This window comes from Ornithodoros turicata, chromosome 1 (assembly GCF_037126465.1).
Source record: "Ornithodoros turicata isolate Travis chromosome 1, ASM3712646v1, whole genome shotgun sequence".
NCBI classification, from domain to species: Eukaryota; Metazoa; Arthropoda; class Arachnida; order Ixodida; family Argasidae; genus Ornithodoros; species Ornithodoros turicata.
This window is the reverse complement of record NC_088201.1, coordinates 51,725,779-51,745,336: the sequence shown is the minus strand read 5'-3', so window position 1 is coordinate 51,745,336 and position 19,558 is coordinate 51,725,779. Positions and strand designations below refer to the sequence as shown.

At 45.5% G+C, this 19,558-nt stretch overlaps 1 protein-coding gene across 1 annotated transcript in view; it reads right to left on the bottom strand.

The window, feature by feature from the left end:
* Nucleotides 1-16,408: 16,408 nt before the first annotated feature.
* Nucleotides 16,409-19,558, bottom strand: part of LOC135378249 (dedicator of cytokinesis protein 6-like) — a 52,667-nt gene continuing 49,517 nt past the window's right edge. The window contains exons 40-41 of the mRNA XM_064611223.1: nucleotides 18,140-18,249; nucleotides 16,409-17,885 (exon numbers count right to left, since the gene is read on the bottom strand). Of these exons, the coding sequence (XP_064467293.1) occupies nucleotides 17,729-17,885; nucleotides 18,140-18,249 (267 nt within the window). The 3' untranslated portion in view covers nucleotides 16,409-17,728. The remainder of the gene's footprint in view (nucleotides 17,886-18,139; nucleotides 18,250-19,558) is intronic.

Sequence of the window (19,558 nt, the reverse complement as noted above, 5' to 3'; positions counted from 1 at the left end):
ATATAGCTGTGCAACCCCGGGCCCGGTTGTATCGGGGCCGGGCGGAAAAACTGCTTGCTTGCAAATTCCTGGCGCTCGGAAAGCGCAACGCAAACGTGCGAGATTGCTGCGCTTTGACCAAGCAAACATGACTGCTCGGAATCTGGCAAAAAAAAAAAGATGCCACGAAATGACCACCCTAATTCGCCATATGTAAAAAAAAGAAAAAAAAAACGCAGCGAAAAACAAAAAAGGCTGCACTGAGGAAGAGACACAATACACACTCTTCCTTAGTCCCGTTTTTTGCACTTACACATAGATTGCAAGTTTCCCCTCTTCAAGATGCGAAGATGTACGAGGGGCGTTCAAGTCAAACCGGGACTTTTCATTTTTCGCAAAAGTAGAATGAACTTACAGGCGAGAAATTTGTTTTATTTTTCACCGTAATCTCCAGCTGCACTAATGCACTTGTCCCAGCGTTTCACGAGGGCTTGGGTGCCAGCAGCGTAGAAATCCTTACCGGCGCGCAGCAGCCATGATTGGACCGCATTCTTGACCTCGTCGTCGCAGCTGAAGTGGCTGCCCCCAAGGAACGCCTTCAGTGGCCCGAAGAGATGGAAATCGCTGGGGGCGAGGTCTGGACTGTAAGGGGGATGTGGCAGCAACTCCCAGCCAAGTTCCTGTAAGGTGCGTGTCGTGAGATGCGCGGTATGCGGGTGTGCATTGTCCTGTAGGAGGAGGACTCCTTTGGTGATGAGGCCCGACCGCTTTTGTTTCAGCGCCTTATGCACATCCCTGAGAACCTGGCAGTAATATGCACTATTGATGGTGGTGCCACTGGGCAGAAAATCAACATAAACAACGCCAGCCTTGTCCCAGAAAACCGTGGCCATGACCTTACCCGCAGACTGGGTGCTTCGGAACTTCTTGGGAGCTGGCGAGCCCGGATGCTTCCACTGTTTTGATGCGCGTTTAGACTTAGGAGTGAAATGGTGCACCACTCAAACGCTTTGCTACGGCTAAGTGCATCGTGGCCATATTGAGCCTGAAGTCTTCTGTGAATTTCAGATGTCTTTACGCCTTCACTCACGAGAAACTTCATGACAATTCGCTGTTCGATGTGCGCGCTCACCTCGTTGTCGGCCATCTTGTACAGCACGTGTCTTCTGTTTTGCACAAACTTTGGACCACTACGTGGTGAACGCACAGGCCTGTCGCGTGTGAAAATGATGAAAAAGAGGCAGCGCGAGCCATTTGTACACTCAGGAGACAGAAAGTCCCGGTTTGACTTGAACACCCCTCGTAGTTGCCTAGGTTACTGCACAACTGTTTTTTTTTTTAATTCCATGTTAGCGCGGCGAAGCAACTGTGGCTATGAGCGACGTACAAACGTGGACAGATAGAGACACGACAGCAGGAAGGAGTGGGAGACAGGGGGGTTAGTATGCGTCCTGAGCCAACTTCAGGGGGAACTGTGCCGATATTCGTCTGGAAAGTCTTCGGGAAAACCCAGGGAAAACCTCAGACAGCACAACCGGGGATAGGATTCGAACCCATCCCCTCCCAGTCTTCAGCACGACCTTGGCTGCTACGAACGAGCGGGACGCCGTAACCCATGCGGCTGTGCCGCTGGTCCCCAACTCAGTTGCAATGTAGTATTTTAAAGTACAATTCCCAGTGCTTTGTACTTTAACTACAGGATTCGGCAAGATAAACTTCGGGGTTTGTAACGAAGATAAAACAAATAGAAACAGTGTAGGGAAGCTAGAGTAGATGTTAGAGGACGTATTATGCCCCCAAATTTTATATCGATATTGCCACTTAATCCGCTTCTCTGCGGATAAATCGTGAAATTAAACAATCGCCGCTGCCTAACATTTCCAACCGGCTATACCCGTGTTTCAGCTCCTTTCCGTTAGATGGCGACACGGTCGAATGCGGCGTTGCAGACGACATCGAAACCAAGTGAATAAGTGGAACTGAATACAGAGTCGTATTTTGCAACGCCGGGTTCGACCGTGTCGCCATCTAACGGAAAGGAGCTGAAACACGGGTATAGCCGGTTGGAAATGTTAGGCAGCGGCGATTGGTTAATCTTCACGATCTATCCGTAGAGAAACGGGCCAAGTGGCAATATTGACATAAAATGTGGGGGCATAATACGTCCTCTACCACCTACTTTAGCTTCCCTACACTGTTTCTATTTGTTTTATCTTCGTTACAAACCCCGAAGTTTACCTTGGCGAACCCTGTACATTTAAAATATGGTACTTCGTACTGTACTTCAAGTACCATTGACGCCATTTACTTTACAAGTACAATTTTGGGTATTTTGCTCATCACTGGTCACCCGTGGATCTGCGTGGAACTATACCGAGGGTGCAATACAGTACTTCGAGGACCGTCAAGCGTTGGATTAATAACGTCATCTCTGTGCAGGATTGACAGAGGCGATTGATTGATTGTGCACAATGGCGTAAAGCAGTATTATAAAGTATTTTCAAAAATAAACGCGTAATCCCACGTCACAATGAATTTCCATTCCCTTTAGCCCTCGTTACAACCCTCGACTTATATGCGCGACTTTTTTAACGTTAACCTGCATAAATCAATGGGTCGACTGAATTCAAAATTGCTTCGAAATTAAAACAAACGATCAAAGCAACTTGCATTGTGCATGTAATACTCGTATTCAGCTACGGCCATTTGGAAATTCTGCTATTTGCGCAGCCCTATTTATCGGGGTAGCCCCCAAAGGCTTTGTAACATTTTTGCGCGTAATGACTGGCAGGGTTGTGAGAGGTAGAACAAAGAATTCTAAAATCTGATTTACTCGTTGGTCCAAGTAACTCTTTTACATTTATCCGCCACACGAGTGAGTCAGTGTCTCCATGTGGCAAGCAGATGTAGATCTACCAGTCACAGTGTGAACAGTATTCCCTGTCTTGCGAAACATGTTGCAAGTGGCACGAGCAGGGTCACTTGGAATATTGTTTGGGAGTGAGGCAGCAAGCGTAAGAGACAAGACAAGTTTATTCCGAGTTCAGAATGATCTGATCCGAGCGGCTGGGCTTGTGGTAGTCGTTATCCTATGCTTGACGAAGTTACAGCAGGCCAAAGGTCCGACGACGATATCGAAGATGTCTCCATATTCGCAAAGCAATGCAAGAACGTCCTGCGATCTTCAGCTGGAAGCTCTGGGGACAAGCATTACTTCACAGAAGTCAGCTGTCTGAAACTTTGCGCTTGTTGTGGTCAGTGGCGGATTCAATGGGCTCCAGCCCCCCCCCCCCCCCAAAAAAAAGACGTCAGTTTATACATTGGATTTCATTCTCTCCCCTCCCCCACTTCGCGCTCCGATAAACCGCCCCTCCCCCCAAACCGAGGGCCTGGATCCGCCGCTGGTTGTGGTTGATCGTTGGGAGTACCATGGCGAGGTCTCGGTTAACAGAGAGCAGCTAACTACTACTTTGGTGCACCAAACACTGCTATTGTCTTGAACGTACATGAATACCGCCAAGGACACATTCGCAGGGGCTTTCGTGTGCTCCATCACTGCCGCAAGAAAGTCATGAGTAGTTACCGCAGGTTCAGCATCAATGCGGGAGAAAGTAGGTCCAAATTCGGCTCTACTTGGTCCGATCCACAATAGATAGTTGCTTCGGAGAGAATTAAAACCGAGAAGAACGTCCGCGACGCAATCAGAAATCACCAAGAATTGCACGATGTACAGAGTCAGCGATGGCGACACCAGCAGTGCATGCAGAAACCAAGTGGCCAGACGCCTTACCGTTGCCCATACGAATACAAATAAAGCGCTCTGTAATCGTATGGGCATTGGGAATGGTACGGAGCTAATTACCTATAGAATTGAGACGTGACACTCGGCTAACTGCACAGTTGAGGAGGTATATAATGAGCAGCTCTACATTTTAATTGCCCATACTTGTAGATTTATTTTGTGTTGTTCTCTATTACGGGGTTCTGTTATTGTTCTATATTCTGTATTATATTATTCTATATTAGTATATAAGTTCTATGTTGCGGGGTCTCTACTAGTTTGCGCTACTGACACTGTATCATAGAACTCTTGACTTGTGTATGCACGTACTTGTTTGAACAATTAAAATAAAAATAAATTAAGCTATTCTTGAATCAGCTGCCTCAACTCATGTGTCTGTGTGGGGCTGTAGAGATGACTGACTGGTGGTTGTGCTGCCGTTCACTGTTCCTGTTTTCATAAGTGCGAGCTCTACGCGCACGATGGTACAGATGAGTGTGGCCAGCGCGGCATGATCTGTTGGAAGTGCAGAGGTAGCAAAGGAAGCCGGATGTTCAGGCAGGATGCGTTGCCGTTGCAGATCCTCATAGCGTTTGCAAGCACTACTGGGCTCAGAAGCTACCGCGAATTTGAGGAGGGCCACCGCACTGAAGGAGGTCTCTGCTAACCCATTGAGGAGATCAGAGCCGTAGCGATGGGGTCGCCCCTCGCCAGAGAGGGCGTCGAACGGCAGGCCCTGTGAGGTTGGTTGGACAGTATAAAGCGGGAATGAAAAGAATTTGGAATTACGACCTCAGCACTGCAAATAAGCGTTTTCGCTTCTTTGTTTACAGAGCTTCTGACGGCAGTGAGGGAGGGAGGGGGGGGGGGGGGCGCTTCAGGTTTACCCTGCCCAGGACGCAAACTCGCCTCGCGACGGCTCTGGAGAAGTTTCGGGCACAGTATGATTAACTTTACGACAGGCCTGCGGAAGGTCAGTCATGTAAGACGCAAAAGGTTCTCCGTAAGCTTGATGACGCGTTAGCATGTACTGCCTGGGATTCAGCATTGTTTCTTCGGTATTTCTGAAGGCTTCCGTTAACAGGCGTTTGAACGTGCCCCAGGAGTCAACGATGCCTCGTTATTTTTGTACAAGGTGCGCGGTGTACCTGATAGGTAAAAGATAGGTAGGTACGTGGGTCGTTTGAAAGGCGGAGAGCTTCATCCCAGTTGTTGTGGATGCAGATGCGCTCAACTTGGAGCAGCCAGTCCTCCACGTCCCTAGAGTCATCGTCGGAGAACAATGGCGGGTCTCGTTGGCGGAGGAGGACACTGGGAGCCGGCACAGGAGGAGGAGACGAGTTTACCACTCCTTCAGGCATTCTTACAGGCAGTCGTGTCCCAGATCGAAGATCCGTGGCGAAGGGGGAATCGAAGAGCACCTCCACCACAATGTTAGGTAGTGAGGTAGCAAGCGCGGGAGATGAGACAACACAAGTTTATTCCGAAGCCCGCATTATGTGATCCCAGCGTCCGGGCCGCGCCACGACCCCTCATCCTCGTCGAAGTGCTTCATCACAATAGACGACCCGCACCCCTACGTCATTGATAACGCAACGACGCTGCGCAAAGCATGCTAGTGGCCACTATCAGCCGACGCGTTTTTCCCGCTTATTGCCCACAACAGCACAATATAACCTTGAACCGGTATTCTCCTGTCGTCAATCCCCGGAATCCCCCCTCCCCCCCCCATCCCCCGGGATGAAAATCCTGCGCAAATCCCCGACCGAAACCCATCCCTTATCTTGCTCCCTATCTATATTCCTTATTTTGCTCGAAATTTCGCGGAAATCAGATTGGGTCCAAGGACGCGACTGGCGCGGTGTGGACGGTTACTACGACGTGCATCGTCTCAGGAGAAGCATTGCACGCTCACACAAAAGAGAGTCAGATAAAAGCGCGTGCTGGGCACGCTCCCAACTGCTCCAAGGTACACTTGACCCTTCGACATACCATATTTACTCGCGTATTTTGCGTTCTCGCTTAATTTGCGCACCCCTAGTTTTTTTGCGCGCGGATATCTGGCACGCGCATCTCGGCGCCCGTGGCGATTGCTTTTCGCAACACCGTCGGTGCTACAGAAGTTATTGCGGTGCTTTTGTTTGATTTGCGCACACTTTCGGATGGTGGTCCACTGACGCGGTGGACGATACTGTCACTCGAACTAAAAAACTCGGAATGAAACGCTGGACAAACACTATGACAAACCGTACAGCACAACATGACAAAGTTGGCGAACATATCGTGCTTCCGTTTGTCAAGTGCGACTAGCGGCGTCTTCCAGCAGCGTCTCGACGTATTTCACGGCTATATGAGCGGCACTTGGCGGGCATTTTGCATCCCGACCGTCGGCAGTTGCGCGGTATGTGGGTACTTCTTCCGCGCTCGCGCAACGCAGTGATAACGTCAATATCGGCTCTACCGAGAGCCTATATGACTGGCATACTAAAATTTTGCGTCGTTTGAATATCGTAACGAACGTCCACCGTAACGAAACCCCAACTTTTCAGACTTTTTTTTTCTTTGTGGGGGATGCGTATACGAAGAGGGGAGTCAAGTCCTGTAGATCACATAAACAAAATACAGAAGCCGACACTGAAGATTTTTGTTTAAGTTTAATTTGTACAAGCTTTCGCGTGGAGGTCCACGCTTCCTCAGGTACAAAGTGAAGTGGTGACACACATAAGTATATATAGTATAGACACTGCTGTACAAAGAAAGGGAAGAGGAAAGGAGATATGGAGCCACGTGTCTGTGTACAATGAATAGCTGGGCAGACGGATAAGTGACCTCTAGAAGAACAGTAAAAGGTGTTGTTGTGAACAAAAAGGCTCGCCAACCCAGTTTCGCGGAAGGGGGGTCAGGAGTATGGGAAACGAGTGGCCCAGAATGGACAAAAGGGAAGGTTACGGATTATCTAACGGAGTACCAGACGATGACTGAAAGTGGGGATTCAAGAATTGTGCACAAATAAATATAGATATATAGCTACTAAATTTACATAAGCGGATATAACGAGCCAGGACTAAGATTCAGACCATTTGGTGTGAGACACTTGAATTGCGAAATTAAGTAGGACTCTCTATTCTTACGTTTAATGTCGGTGCGGAACCCAGATTCTAGTAATACAATTTTCAAATCAGTTTCAAAATCGTGATTAGGTTGATTGAAGTGAATGGCGACAGGAGTTTGGCGGGCATTTAGGATATCAAATTTGTGGCCATAAAATCGTTTTCTCATTGTGTTGGAGGTTTCACCGATGTATTGTGAATTGCACTTGCTGCAGAATATCAAGTAACAAATATTGGGTGAATTACAGTGGAGTGAATGACGAATTTTCAAACAGAAGTCACCCAAAGTGCTACGGGCAATGGTGGACGGCGCGATAAATTTACAGGTCTGGCACCGTGTACTACCACAGGGATAACAACCCGGCGAGCGCTTCATCATGCATGATGACGTGAGGATGTCGCGCAAATTTTTCGATCTACGGAATGCTACTAATGGGGGAGTGGGAAAAATTTCCTTTAATTGCTCGTCAGCATGTAATATATTGAGGTGGCGTCTAAGAATGGAATTGGTATTGACAAGTGATTTATGATATGTGGTGGATAAAACTACATTACTTAAGTCCTCTTTACGTTTCGGGGTGAATAAGGACTCCCTGGATAGGCTAGATGATTTGGCAAACGAGTCATGGATGAGTTCAAATGGGTAATTTCTTTTTTCGAAATCAGATACCATTTGCTGAGCATGTTTTACAAAATCAGTCTGATCTGAGCAGATTCGTTTCAGGCGCAAGAACTGACCATATGGAATACTCCTTTTCTGGTGATTGGGATGATAGCTTTCATAGTGGAGATACTGGCGCTTGTCCGTTGGTTTCTTGTATAGTTCAGTGGTCAGCCTACCAGATTTACATGACACTGTCACATCAAGGAAGTTGATGGATGACCTTGAATAGTTACAGGTAAATTTAATTTTGCTATGCAGAGAATTGAAGTGATCAAAAAATGACTGCAGAGATGCCTCATCACCAGACCAGAGGACAAAAATGTCGTCGATGAACCTGAGATATATAAGTGGCTTAAGGGGGAAAGAATTGAGGGCTGAGTTTTCAAAACGACCCATGAATAAATTGGCATAATTAGGTGAAACCCGGGAGCCCATGGCAGCGCCATGAATTTGGACGAAGTGTTGATCGTTGAATACGAAGTTATTACAGTTAAGAACTAGTTCTAAAAGGGGGATGATAGCGGGCATGGGAAGAATATCGGAAGGGTGAGAATTAAGGAAGTGTTCAACAGCAGAGAGACCTTCGTCATTGGGAATGTTAGTGTATAGCGAAACGACATCCATTGTTGCCAACAAAATGTCACCATGGTTACTGAAATGGTCATGGACAGCGTTAATTTTGGAAAGGAAATCGTTTGTGTCTTTGACAAAGGATGGGAGAAGGGGTGGGATGTGTTTGATGCAGTGGTCAGCAACTAAGGATAATTTCTCTGTCGGTGTGTTTATTCCTGAAATAATGGGTCTCCCAGGGTTATTGGGTTTATGAACTTTGATCAAAAGATAAAAATTACCTGGTGTAACGTTCTTAGGACGCAAGAATTTGGAAATATGGGACGGGATAAGTTTACTAGTGACGAGTTCATCAATTTTCTTATTAATAAGAAGACAAAAGGAAGGGGTTGGATCCTGATCGATAGCTCTGTAGAATGAGCGGTCACTTAACTGCCTGTCTGCTTCCGCGATGTAGTCGGATGTATTGAGAACAACTATACCGCCACCCTTGTCCGCTGGTCTGATAATAATGTCATTACGGGCTTTAAGATTTCGTAGCGCTACTTTCTCACAATTAGACAAGTTATCAGTGTGTACAATAGATTTCGAATAATTTGTCTTGATATCCTTGTGAACGGCCTTGATGTAATTGTCAATAAGGGGGCTAGTTCTAGAGGAGTCCGGCGTCCAGCTAGAGGGGTTTCGGAAGGGCGCAGCATCTGAGCTAGGTTTATCGTGAAAGAAGGTTTTCAGGTGCATTCTCCTACCTAAGTTGTGCAGATCGTGCAGAATTTCAAATTCATCAATATTACGCTCCGTAGGTACAAAACTGAGACCTTTTGAGAGAACACCAAGTTCAGCCTCGTCGAGGGTCACATCAGAAAGATTAAAGACGGTGTTATGGCCAGCCTTCGTGGAAGATGGTTCAGAATTTATCACGTCACAAATGCCATGCGCTAAAATGGGAGATAGAATAAGATCATCACGTTTCGATTTTTTGGTTTTGATTTCGTGAATTTTCTTCAGCTTATTGGCAGTGAATTCAGAGAGATTAAGAACTTCATGTTGAGAGAGTTGGTTAGCAAGCTGTTTGAGCTGGTTATCAATATCTTTCAAGACGTAAGAACTTTCCTGTCTGAGAATTTTAACTAGTTGGAGCGACGCATTATTGAGAGCGGTAGCCCACTTCGTAGAGCTCAAGGGGGAATGGAACTTAAAAGACGGCGTGATGGACAATGATAAACCTTTGGGAATTATACGTTGAGATATACAATCTGTATAAAAACTAAAATTAGACAGGAATCTAGCTTTCCTAGCCAAAAGTTTACGCGCTTTCAAGAAGGGCACTGAATGACGTTCATTGTTCTGTACAAGTCATTGCGTCCGACCGGACCTGCGTTGTCTAGACTGCTTACGTGTTGTCATAGGGAAGCGACGGCTAACTCTCCTCTGTGGCCTGGCTGGAGGAGAAGAGCGTACTTGAGCAGACGCACCACGCGAAGTAGAAAAAGTCCTTGGTGAAGAACCCACGTTCACACAGTCAGACACCCCTGGAGATGCATCGGGGTGAAGTGGGGATCGCAGGTGGACTCCGGCACTATGGTTAGCACACTCCGCAGGAGAGAAGCTGATTACGTTGTCAGCGGCTGGAGAAGAGGCCGGGGGACTGTTGATGGGTGAAGCTGGAGCTTGTGGAGAAGAGGTCTTGGGCACAGGGGTTGTAGGAACCAACGCAGGATGGGAAGCAGAAGGGGCTGGTTGGTCGTTGCACGAGTTAAGTGGAGCAAGAACGTCGGCATAGCGCGCAGTCGTGGCGTCGGTTGTAGAAGTGGATGGTCTCTGATCGACGGGGAAGGGGGGGAAATCTTCCAGACGCAGCTCAAAGGGGGAAGACGTCACAGCTGGGGGTGGGAGGTCTTGCAAGATGTGCGTGAGGATGCAGTTACGGTAGTGGGAAGCCAAACACCTCGCGCCCCGAAGGTTCAAGTGGTGGCCGTCCAGAGCCAGGAAATTCCAAGGTGACTGGTCCATCCGCAAGTGCTGGATGCTTCCCACTCCGGAGTTTAGCAAGGATAAGTACCAGAAATGGTGGTTGAGGAGACTGATGTTGCGGTTCACATTCCGTAGGAACTGGCTCTGGTCACGGGTTGTGTAGAAGGATGGTAATCTAGGTGGAACACTGGAGAATACAACCAGCGTTTGCGGTCGTGAAGATCGGATGTGCGACAATAGGCAATCAATTCTCTCAATGGTCGTAGCGATAGGTTCTGTGGCCACGTCGATAGAGCAAATTTGCAATATAATCGCCGAAAAGTCACCAGGGAGATCATCCACCACTTTCAGGAAATCCAAAATTCTTCCGCCACTCACCGACTTGATGTAGATGTTGGTTGAACTCAAAAACTGTGGCACCAATTTGATAAGAGAGTTGCCGATTATGGCAATGCGTGATGAAATCTCCAGTGTCGCAGGACGAGACATGGTAAGTAACAGATGCGTATACGAAGAGGGGAGTCAAGTCCTGTAGATCACATAAACAAAATACAGAAGCCGACACTGAAGATTTTTGTTTAAGTTTAATTTGTACAAGCTTTCGCGTGGAGGTCCACGCTTCCTCAGGTACAAAGTGAAGTGGTGACACACATAAGTATATATAGTATAGACACTGCTGTACAAAGAAAGGGAAGAGGAAAGGAGATATGGAGCCACGTGTCTGTGTACAATGAATAGCTGGGCAGACGGATAAGTGACCTCTAACCGTTTAAGAACAGTAAAAGGTGTTGTTGTGAACAAAAAGGCTCGCCAACCCAGTTTCGCGGAAGGGGGGTCAGGAGTATGGGAAACGAGTGGCCCAGAATGGACAAAAGGGAAGGTTACGGATTATCTAACGGAGTACCAGACGATGACTGAAAGTGGGGATTCAAGAATTGTGCACAAATAAATATAGATATATAGCTACTAAATTTACATAAGCGGATATAACGAGCCAGGACTAAGATTCAGACCATTTGGTGTGAGACACTTGAATTGCGAAATTAAGTAGGACTCTCTATTCTTACGTTTAATGTCGGTGCGGAACCCAGATTCTAGTAATACAATTTTCAAATCAGTTTCAAAATCGTGATTAGGTTGATTGAAGTGAATGGCGACAGGAGTTTGGCGGGCATTTAGGATATCAAATTTGTGGCCATAAAATCGTTTTCTCATTGTGTTGGAGGTTTCACCGATGTATTGTGAATTGCACTTGCTGCTTTTTCTACTTCGCGTGGTGCGTCTGCTCAAGTACGCTCTTCTCCTCCAGCCAGGCCACAGAGGAGAGTTAGCCGTCGCTTCCCTATGACAACACGTAAGCAGTCTAGACAACGCAGGTCCGGTCGGACGCAATGACTTGTACAGAACAATGAACGTCATTCAGTGCCCTTCTTGAAAGCGCGTAAACTTTTGGCTAGGAAAGCTAGATTCCTGTCTAATTTTAGTTTTTATACAGATTGTATATCTCAACGTATAATTCCCAAAGGTTTATCATTGTCCATCACGCCGTCTTTTAAGTTCCATTCCCCCTTGAGCTCTACGAAGTGGGCTACCGCTCTCAATAATGCGTCGCTCCAACTAGTTAAAATTCTCAGACAGGAAAGTTCTTACGTCTTGAAAGATATTGATAACCAGCTCAAACAGCTTGCTAACCAACTCTCTCAACATGAAGTTCTTAATCTCTCTGAATTCACTGCCAATAAGCTGAAGAAAATTCACGAAATCAAAACCAAAAAATCGAAACGTGATGATCTTATTCTATCTCCCATTTTAGCGCATGGCATTTGTGACGTGATAAATTCTGAACCATCTTCCACGAAGGCTGGCCATAACACCGTCTTTAATCTTTCTGATGTGACCCTCGACGAGGCTGAACTTGGTGTTCTCTCAAAAGGTCTCAGTTTTGTACCTACGGAGCGTAATATTGATGAATTTGAAATTCTGCACGATCTGCACAACTTAGGTAGGAGAATGCACCTGAAAACCTTCTTTCACGATAAACCTAGCTCAGATGCTGCGCCCTTCCGAAACCCCTCTAGCTGGACGCCGGACTCCTCTAGAACTAGCCCCCTTATTGACAATTACATCAAGGCCGTTCACAAGGATATCAAGACAAATTATTCGAAATCTATTGTACACACTGATAACTTGTCTAATTGTGAGAAAGTAGCGCTACGAAATCTTAAAGCCCGTAATGACATTATTATCAGACCAGCGGACAAGGGTGGCGGTATAGTTGTTCTCAATACATCCGACTACATCGCGGAAGCAGACAGGCAGTTAAGTGACCGCTCATTCTACAGAGCTATCGATCAGGATCCAACCCCTTCCTTTTGTCTTCTTATTAATAAGAAAATTGATGAACTCGTCACTAGTAAACTTATCCCGTCCCATATTTCCAAATTCTTGCGTCCTAAGAACGTTACACCAGGTAATTTTTATCTTTTGATCAAAGTTCATAAACCCAATAACCCTGGGAGACCCATTATTTCAGGAATAAACACACCGACAGAGAAATTATCCTTAGTTGCTGACCACTGCATCAAACACATCCCACCCCTTCTCCCATCCTTTGTCAAAGACACAAACGATTTCCTTTCCAAAATTAACGCTGTCCATGACCATTTCAGTAACCATGGTGACATTTTGTTGGCAACAATGGATGTCGTTTCGCTATACACTAACATTCCCAATGACGAAGGTCTCTCTGCTGTTGAACACTTCCTTAATTCTCACCCTTCCGATATTCTTCCCATGCCCGCTATCATCCCCCTTTTAGAACTAGTTCTTAACTGTAATAACTTCGTATTCAACGATCAACACTTCGTCCAAATTCATGGCGCTGCCATGGGCTCCCGGGTTTCACCTAATTATGCCAATTTATTCATGGGTCGTTTTGAAAACTCAGCCCTCAATTCTTTCCCCCTTAAGCCACTTATATATCTCAGGTTCATCGACGACATTTTTGTCCTCTGGTCTGGTGATGAGGCATCTCTGCAGTCATTTTTTGATCACTTCAATTCTCTGCATAGCAAAATTAAATTTACCTGTAACTATTCAAGGTCATCCATCAACTTCCTTGATGTGACAGTGTCATGTAAATCTGGTAGGCTGACCACTGAACTATACAAGAAACCAACGGACAAGCGCCAGTATCTCCACTATGAAAGCTATCATCCCAATCACCAGAAAAGGAGTATTCCATATGGTCAGTTCTTGCGCCTGAAACGAATCTGCTCAGATCAGACTGATTTTGTAAAACATGCTCAGCAAATGGTATCTGATTTCGAAAAAAGAAATTACCCATTTGAACTCATCCATGACTCGTTTGCCAAATCATCTAGCCTATCCAGGGAGTCCTTATTCACCCCGAAACGTAAAGAGGACTTAAGTAATGTAGTTTTATCCACCACATATCATAAATCACTTGTCAATACCAATTCCATTCTTAGACGCCACCTCAATATATTACATGCTGACGAGCAATTAAAGGAAATTTTTCCCACTCCCCCATTAGTAGCATTCCGTAGATCGAAAAATTTGCGCGACATCCTCACGTCATCATGCATGATGAAGCGCTCGCCGGGTTGTTATCCCTGTGGTAGTACACGGTGCCAGACCTGTAAATTTATCGCGCCGTCCACCATTGCCCGTAGCACTTTGGGTGACTTCTGTTTGAAAATTCGTCATTCACTCCACTGTAATTCACCCAATATTTGTTACTTGATATTCTGCAGCAAGTGCAATTCACAATACATCGGTGAAACCTCCAACACAATGAGAAAACGATTTTATGGCCACAAATTTGATATCCTAAATGCCCGCCAAACTCCTGTCGCCATTCACTTCAATCAACCTAATCACGATTTTGAAACTGATTTGAAAATTGTATTACTAGAATCTGGGTTCCGCACCGACATTAAACGTAAGAATAGAGAGTCCTACTTAATTTCGCAATTCAAGTGTCTCACACCAAATGGTCTGAATCTTAGTCCTGGCTCGTTATATCCGCTTATGTAAATTTAGTAGCTATAAATCTATATTTATTTGTGCACAATTCTTGAATCCCCACTTTCAGTCATCGTCTGGTACTCCGTTAGATAATCCGTAACCTTCCCTTTTGTCCATTCTGGGCCACTCGTTTCCCATACTCCTGACCCCCCTTCCGCGAAACTGGGTTGGCGAGCCTTTTTGTTCACAACAACACCTTTTACTGTTCTTAAACGGTTAGAGGTCACTTATCCGTCTGCCCAGCTATTCATTGTACACAGACACGTGGCTCCATATCTCCTTTCCTCTTCCCTTTCTTTGTACAGCAGTGTCTATACTATATATACTTATGTGTGTCACCACTTCACTTTGTACCTGAGGAAGCGTGGACCTCCACGCGAAAGCTTGTACAAATTAAACTTAAACAAAAATCTTCAGTGTCGGCTTCTGTATTTTGTCTTTGTGGGGGAGAAAAATTGCCCAAATGATGCGTGTAAATACGGTAATTGGGTTTCCGAACGAAATGGTGGTGCTTGCTCCGAATTTAGCGTCTATTGCGGCCAAGTATTTATCAATCCTATAAACTCTGTAGATGCTGAAAGACCTTTCAGCAGGTATAAAAATGATTGTAGGCGACAGGCGGCATTCGCTCTCAGAGGAGAACACAAGATATCATGTAATGCTGAGCTGCTTAAGTTTATAAAATATTTTTTGTTCCCACATTATCGAAGAAACCAGGGGCTTTACCCATGACTCAGTTAAGCAGAAATCACGTTATCCCGTCTGCATGATTGGGGAACAAATTTGCTAGTATTTTTTTGTTTTTTTTGTCCAGTTATCTGGACAAGAAACTACCCACATCCCTACACATGATTCGCTTATCCAGAAATTCGCTATCCTAGAGTGCCTACCAAATTGTAGCCTTCAAATACTCTGACTTTTCCAGGTTTTCGCAGACTATTTCAAGCTAAATCCCTGTCCAAACCAAAAGGAAACTTGGTGCGTGCAGCTCCGTTTCGATACAGATCCCTCGTAAAACAGACTCGACAGGACGAAAAGTACGCATTAACCGATGTTGAGGCTGCGAGCAGCTACGGCTTAAGCGGGTAACAAATACATTGGTTTCAATGGGAGTCGCGACGGGGATTCAGCGCAACTACTGCTTAAGCGGAATTACGGCTTAAGCGGGTACGTATTAACGAGGTTTCACTGTATCTATTGAATATTAATGAGGCCGTCCTACTTTTCTGCCTGTGTCCTTATCATACTGCAGAACTGCCACTCATGGCAACGTTGCTGCGACGTGGCCACTCACGACTGATTGGCACTCGCGATTTCGTGTGCATCCTCATGGCACTTGTCTGCTACATATTATTTTCCGACTTCAGCTGCTTCTTGGCAATTCCCGAGAATCCTGACTTTTCCAGCGACATCAAAATTACTTGACAATTCCCGGTTTTCCAGGCTGGTAGACAAGGATAGCGGAGCGTGTCAGCTACAACATCCCGACTTTGCACTGTGCTCCCATTTCTACGCAAGAGCTCTAGAAGACTACGCTATAGGAGATTGGCAAATGTCATTTCTATTGCATAGCTGCAACCTCACATTCTCTGTTCAACGTGCCTAACCTATCGGACACAAAGACAGGGCTGGCACTTGTTGCCCAAAAGATGCGATGTCGTGGTACATTTTCTTTAGCACAACTATTGACAGGGCCTGTGTGAATAGGGCCTTGTGTTTTAGGGCTAGACACAGCGAAACCCGTTTTATCATTGTCGCTTGGGGGAAAACCCGAAAATAAATTTTCTGAAGTGCAAAATCAGCCACCAATACAGGCACTGGAGAACACTAAGCACTGCGCAATCAGCACAGCCACAAGGCACCGTTCACCTGAAATATGACACACAGACTGTTTTCCACCTTAAAACCTGCTTTTTCACCTGATACTCATATAGTCACGTTTCATAGCTCCCAAAATAAGACCAGATTTTTACACCCCCCCCCCCCCCTGGAAAAACAAAACCCGAAAACAGAAGGGCTGTGAAATGCTCTTTGGCCAAGATTGTACATCGCTCGTATGCAACCTTGCCCATGAGCACTGAGTATTCAGTGGAAATTGGTTACCCACACCACTTACTCTATACAAACAACAACAACAATTAATGGGGAGTTTTATCACCCCGTTGCTGGTGGTGATGCAAAACACACTCTATGCAAAACACACAAGACAACAGCAGAAAAGCTGGGGTGTTAGATGCTGCAGTCTGTACGGACACGCTGCCACTAATGCTACAACTTGCAAATGATGACAGTATGTTTATTTTGGTTCGCACTCCTAAGCTTTACAATATAGTTACGCATATCTCTAAGCAGTACAAAGTAGTACATGTATAAAACATCAGTATTTTATAAAACATCTATCTCTTTCAGCACCCAGTCATGAGACCTACCGTATTTTCTCGAATCTAAGACAACCTTTTTTTCCAAAATCCCGTATTCCAAAGTCGGGGGTCCTATTAGATTCGAATATCCGCGCCAAAGCGAGGTCAGGGGTGAGGTGGGAACGGGCAACGGGATTGAGCCAATAGCGCGGTGCGAAATGATACCTCGCGTTGTGGTTGTCGGCGCCAGTCAGCACAGAACAAACGACGTTGACGACGTTGTCATGCACGCTTTTAAAAAGTATGGTTTGTCTAACGCTTTGAACGGAATGGAGCACAACGAACTGTGGGGAGACAGCGACAAAGAAAACAGCGGCGAAGAAAGTGGTGATGAATAAATGGTATTGTGCATCGTTTCGAACTGTTATAATGTCTCCCAATCTCTGTTTACTTTTCTCCAAATTCATGTACCCTGAACTCCAGCGCCGTCTTAGATTCAGGAAAATACAGTACAGTCGAACTCCTTCACAACGAAACTCAGGGGACCGCGAAAGAAATTTGTAGTGAAGGTCACTTTGTTAAAGAGGTTGTACACCGTGTCCCATGGGGCTCTGACGTGACCGCGAAAAAAATCTGTTCGTTAAAAAGGCGTTCGCTCTAAAGAAGTTTGACTGTATATTAAAAATGATATATGTATGTATTAAGTATTGGAATAAAGTGAATGGCCAACTAGAAGGCGTACTATGGCACCTTAAAGCTTTCGTGGAAGTGAATCTGCCCACCTTGTAGCAGAAGATAAAGAGACAGTCAACCCAACTTACAAATTCGCTCGCTTTGTGAACAGTGCTCTCTGGGACAAAACACTTCCCCTTCCTCATTCCAAACCCTACCTATAGTGGCGAATCCCTCGATTTACGAACAATTTTTGCAGGGACGATAACCGTTCATAAATCGAGGGTTGACTGTACCAATATAATTTCTTATCACAATGAATGACAAAAACACTGGTCAAAGTGTGAGATCGAGGCTGCTCAGTCAATTGGTGAGTGCCAGTGCAGCTCAGTATAGAAGAGAGCATACAAAAAATTCCGCTCCTGGAAAATGCATCCATTATGCACAAGGGTGCTACCTTTAGCCAGGAGAAATGCACTCATCAGATCAAACATTACCCGTACTACAGAGCCACTATATGGAAGGCCCCAAGGCTACTGGCAATTGCTTGTGACTGTTCGAGAATAAGTTATGTATAGCTTATTGAGAGGGGAGGAAATCCATTGTTACGTATCATCGGTTGAAGTCGCTGTGTCAGGCTGTGGTAGTTGCGATCCAGCTCCTTCTGGTAGTCCCGCTGGTCTGCACCAATCAGAGCTTTATTCTTGCGTAGTGCATCATTGCACCTACAAATGAGCGGCATTCAAATAAGTAGTCGAAAAACTGGAAGAACACAAAGGAGCGGATAGGCCACAGGACACATCACAGGATACACATGTCCAATTTACCACAAAGTTTAACAACTCTCTCTCACGTAGAATGTGTTGATAGATATGCGGAAGGTCATTTCAACTGCTTGTATTTCAACAGCAAAGCAGCAGATAGGTGACCTTGCACAGATTAGACAACCACTAAACAAAATAATTGCGTCTCTACTCACTTGCGGCAGAAGTCTTTAAAGCTGAGGCGCAACCGATTCTGAAGTTGTGTTGGTGCTTTGGTACCATGTGCCAGGTCTAACAAGAAAACTTTTGCTACCTCTGCTGGGCCCTACAATACGAAGAGATAAGCATACAATACACAGAAAGCTGCTGCTAGGAGACCGAAACCTGGATCTCTTGGATTAGTGGTCAGTAGTCCTCACAAAATGGAAGATGCAATAATACCCTGACAATAATGCGTGAGGGACAGAGTCATCTACTGCATCTTTAGTGATCTAAATGGAGAGGAAACCACAACTTTTATGCTTTCCTTCTTTCTCTTTCAAGGAGCATGACACAGGAGTGCGACCTCCCATTGGTCCCCACAAAAACATTCCCTGCAATGATTGGGTAGCCTATCCGCACCACCGTGTTGCGCCTCTTAAAGGCACTGTAAGGCAGCAGACGGAAAGGTTATGTTGGCAGTGTAGTTTAACAGCTTGTTGCTTGTAAACCCAGCACAACACTTTCAACATGCGACAGGGAACACTAAATTCTTTAAATCTGCTGTCAAAGTTGTGGTTGTGGTGGTCCATGTATAAAAAAAGGGGGAGTCTTGTCATTAATAGGACCTGCCTATAACTGGAGCTCCACCCACTTTTTGAGGTGTCGGGCCAATCACCAGCCAAAATACAGTTTGGTATTATTACAGGCTATCCAAAGTTATACCTCACCCTTATTTACTGGACACCACCATGTTGCGGAAACTGGATTGGTTTGGATTGAAACAGATATCCCTCCCAACACAACAAAACAATGGATTTCGAGGCCACTTTTATCAACACCATCTGGATGGAGAGAGGCATGGAAGATGCAGAGCTGCAGAAACCTCGCAGAAATGGTTGCTGGCAGAACTGACTGGCTAGAAGAGCAGCAGAACCACTGCTTTGTACACAGATGGCTGCCGGTATGCACTTTTAATCACGTAACATAAGCAGATAGAATCAAAAATGGGCAAATATGTATGTATATATAAAATTCAATGATATGTCATTTTCGCTTAAATAATGAGGGCGGAGCTAAAGTTGAAACTGATTTTGCAGCTAGTTACAAGAGGATGTGCATATACTCATAGAATGAAATCGAAGTAGTTCATGAAAATTTTTTTGTCACGAAATCCCCGCTTCGCCATTCCTAGCAACACCTGCGTGATGGGAAAATTTTGGTGTCATGGCTGCCCCCATAGAAAACAGCAACAAATGAAATGCTCCCAAGTTTGATTGACAGGTCGCACCCCTTGTTTGGGCTCCTCCTAATGGCTAGACCCTTTTTTACAATACACAGCTCTGCGGTAAAACAGCTCAGGGTGACGTCTAGTGGGAAATAATCCCCAATTTGTCAAGCAACAGTGATATACCATATCTTCTCGAATCTATGCC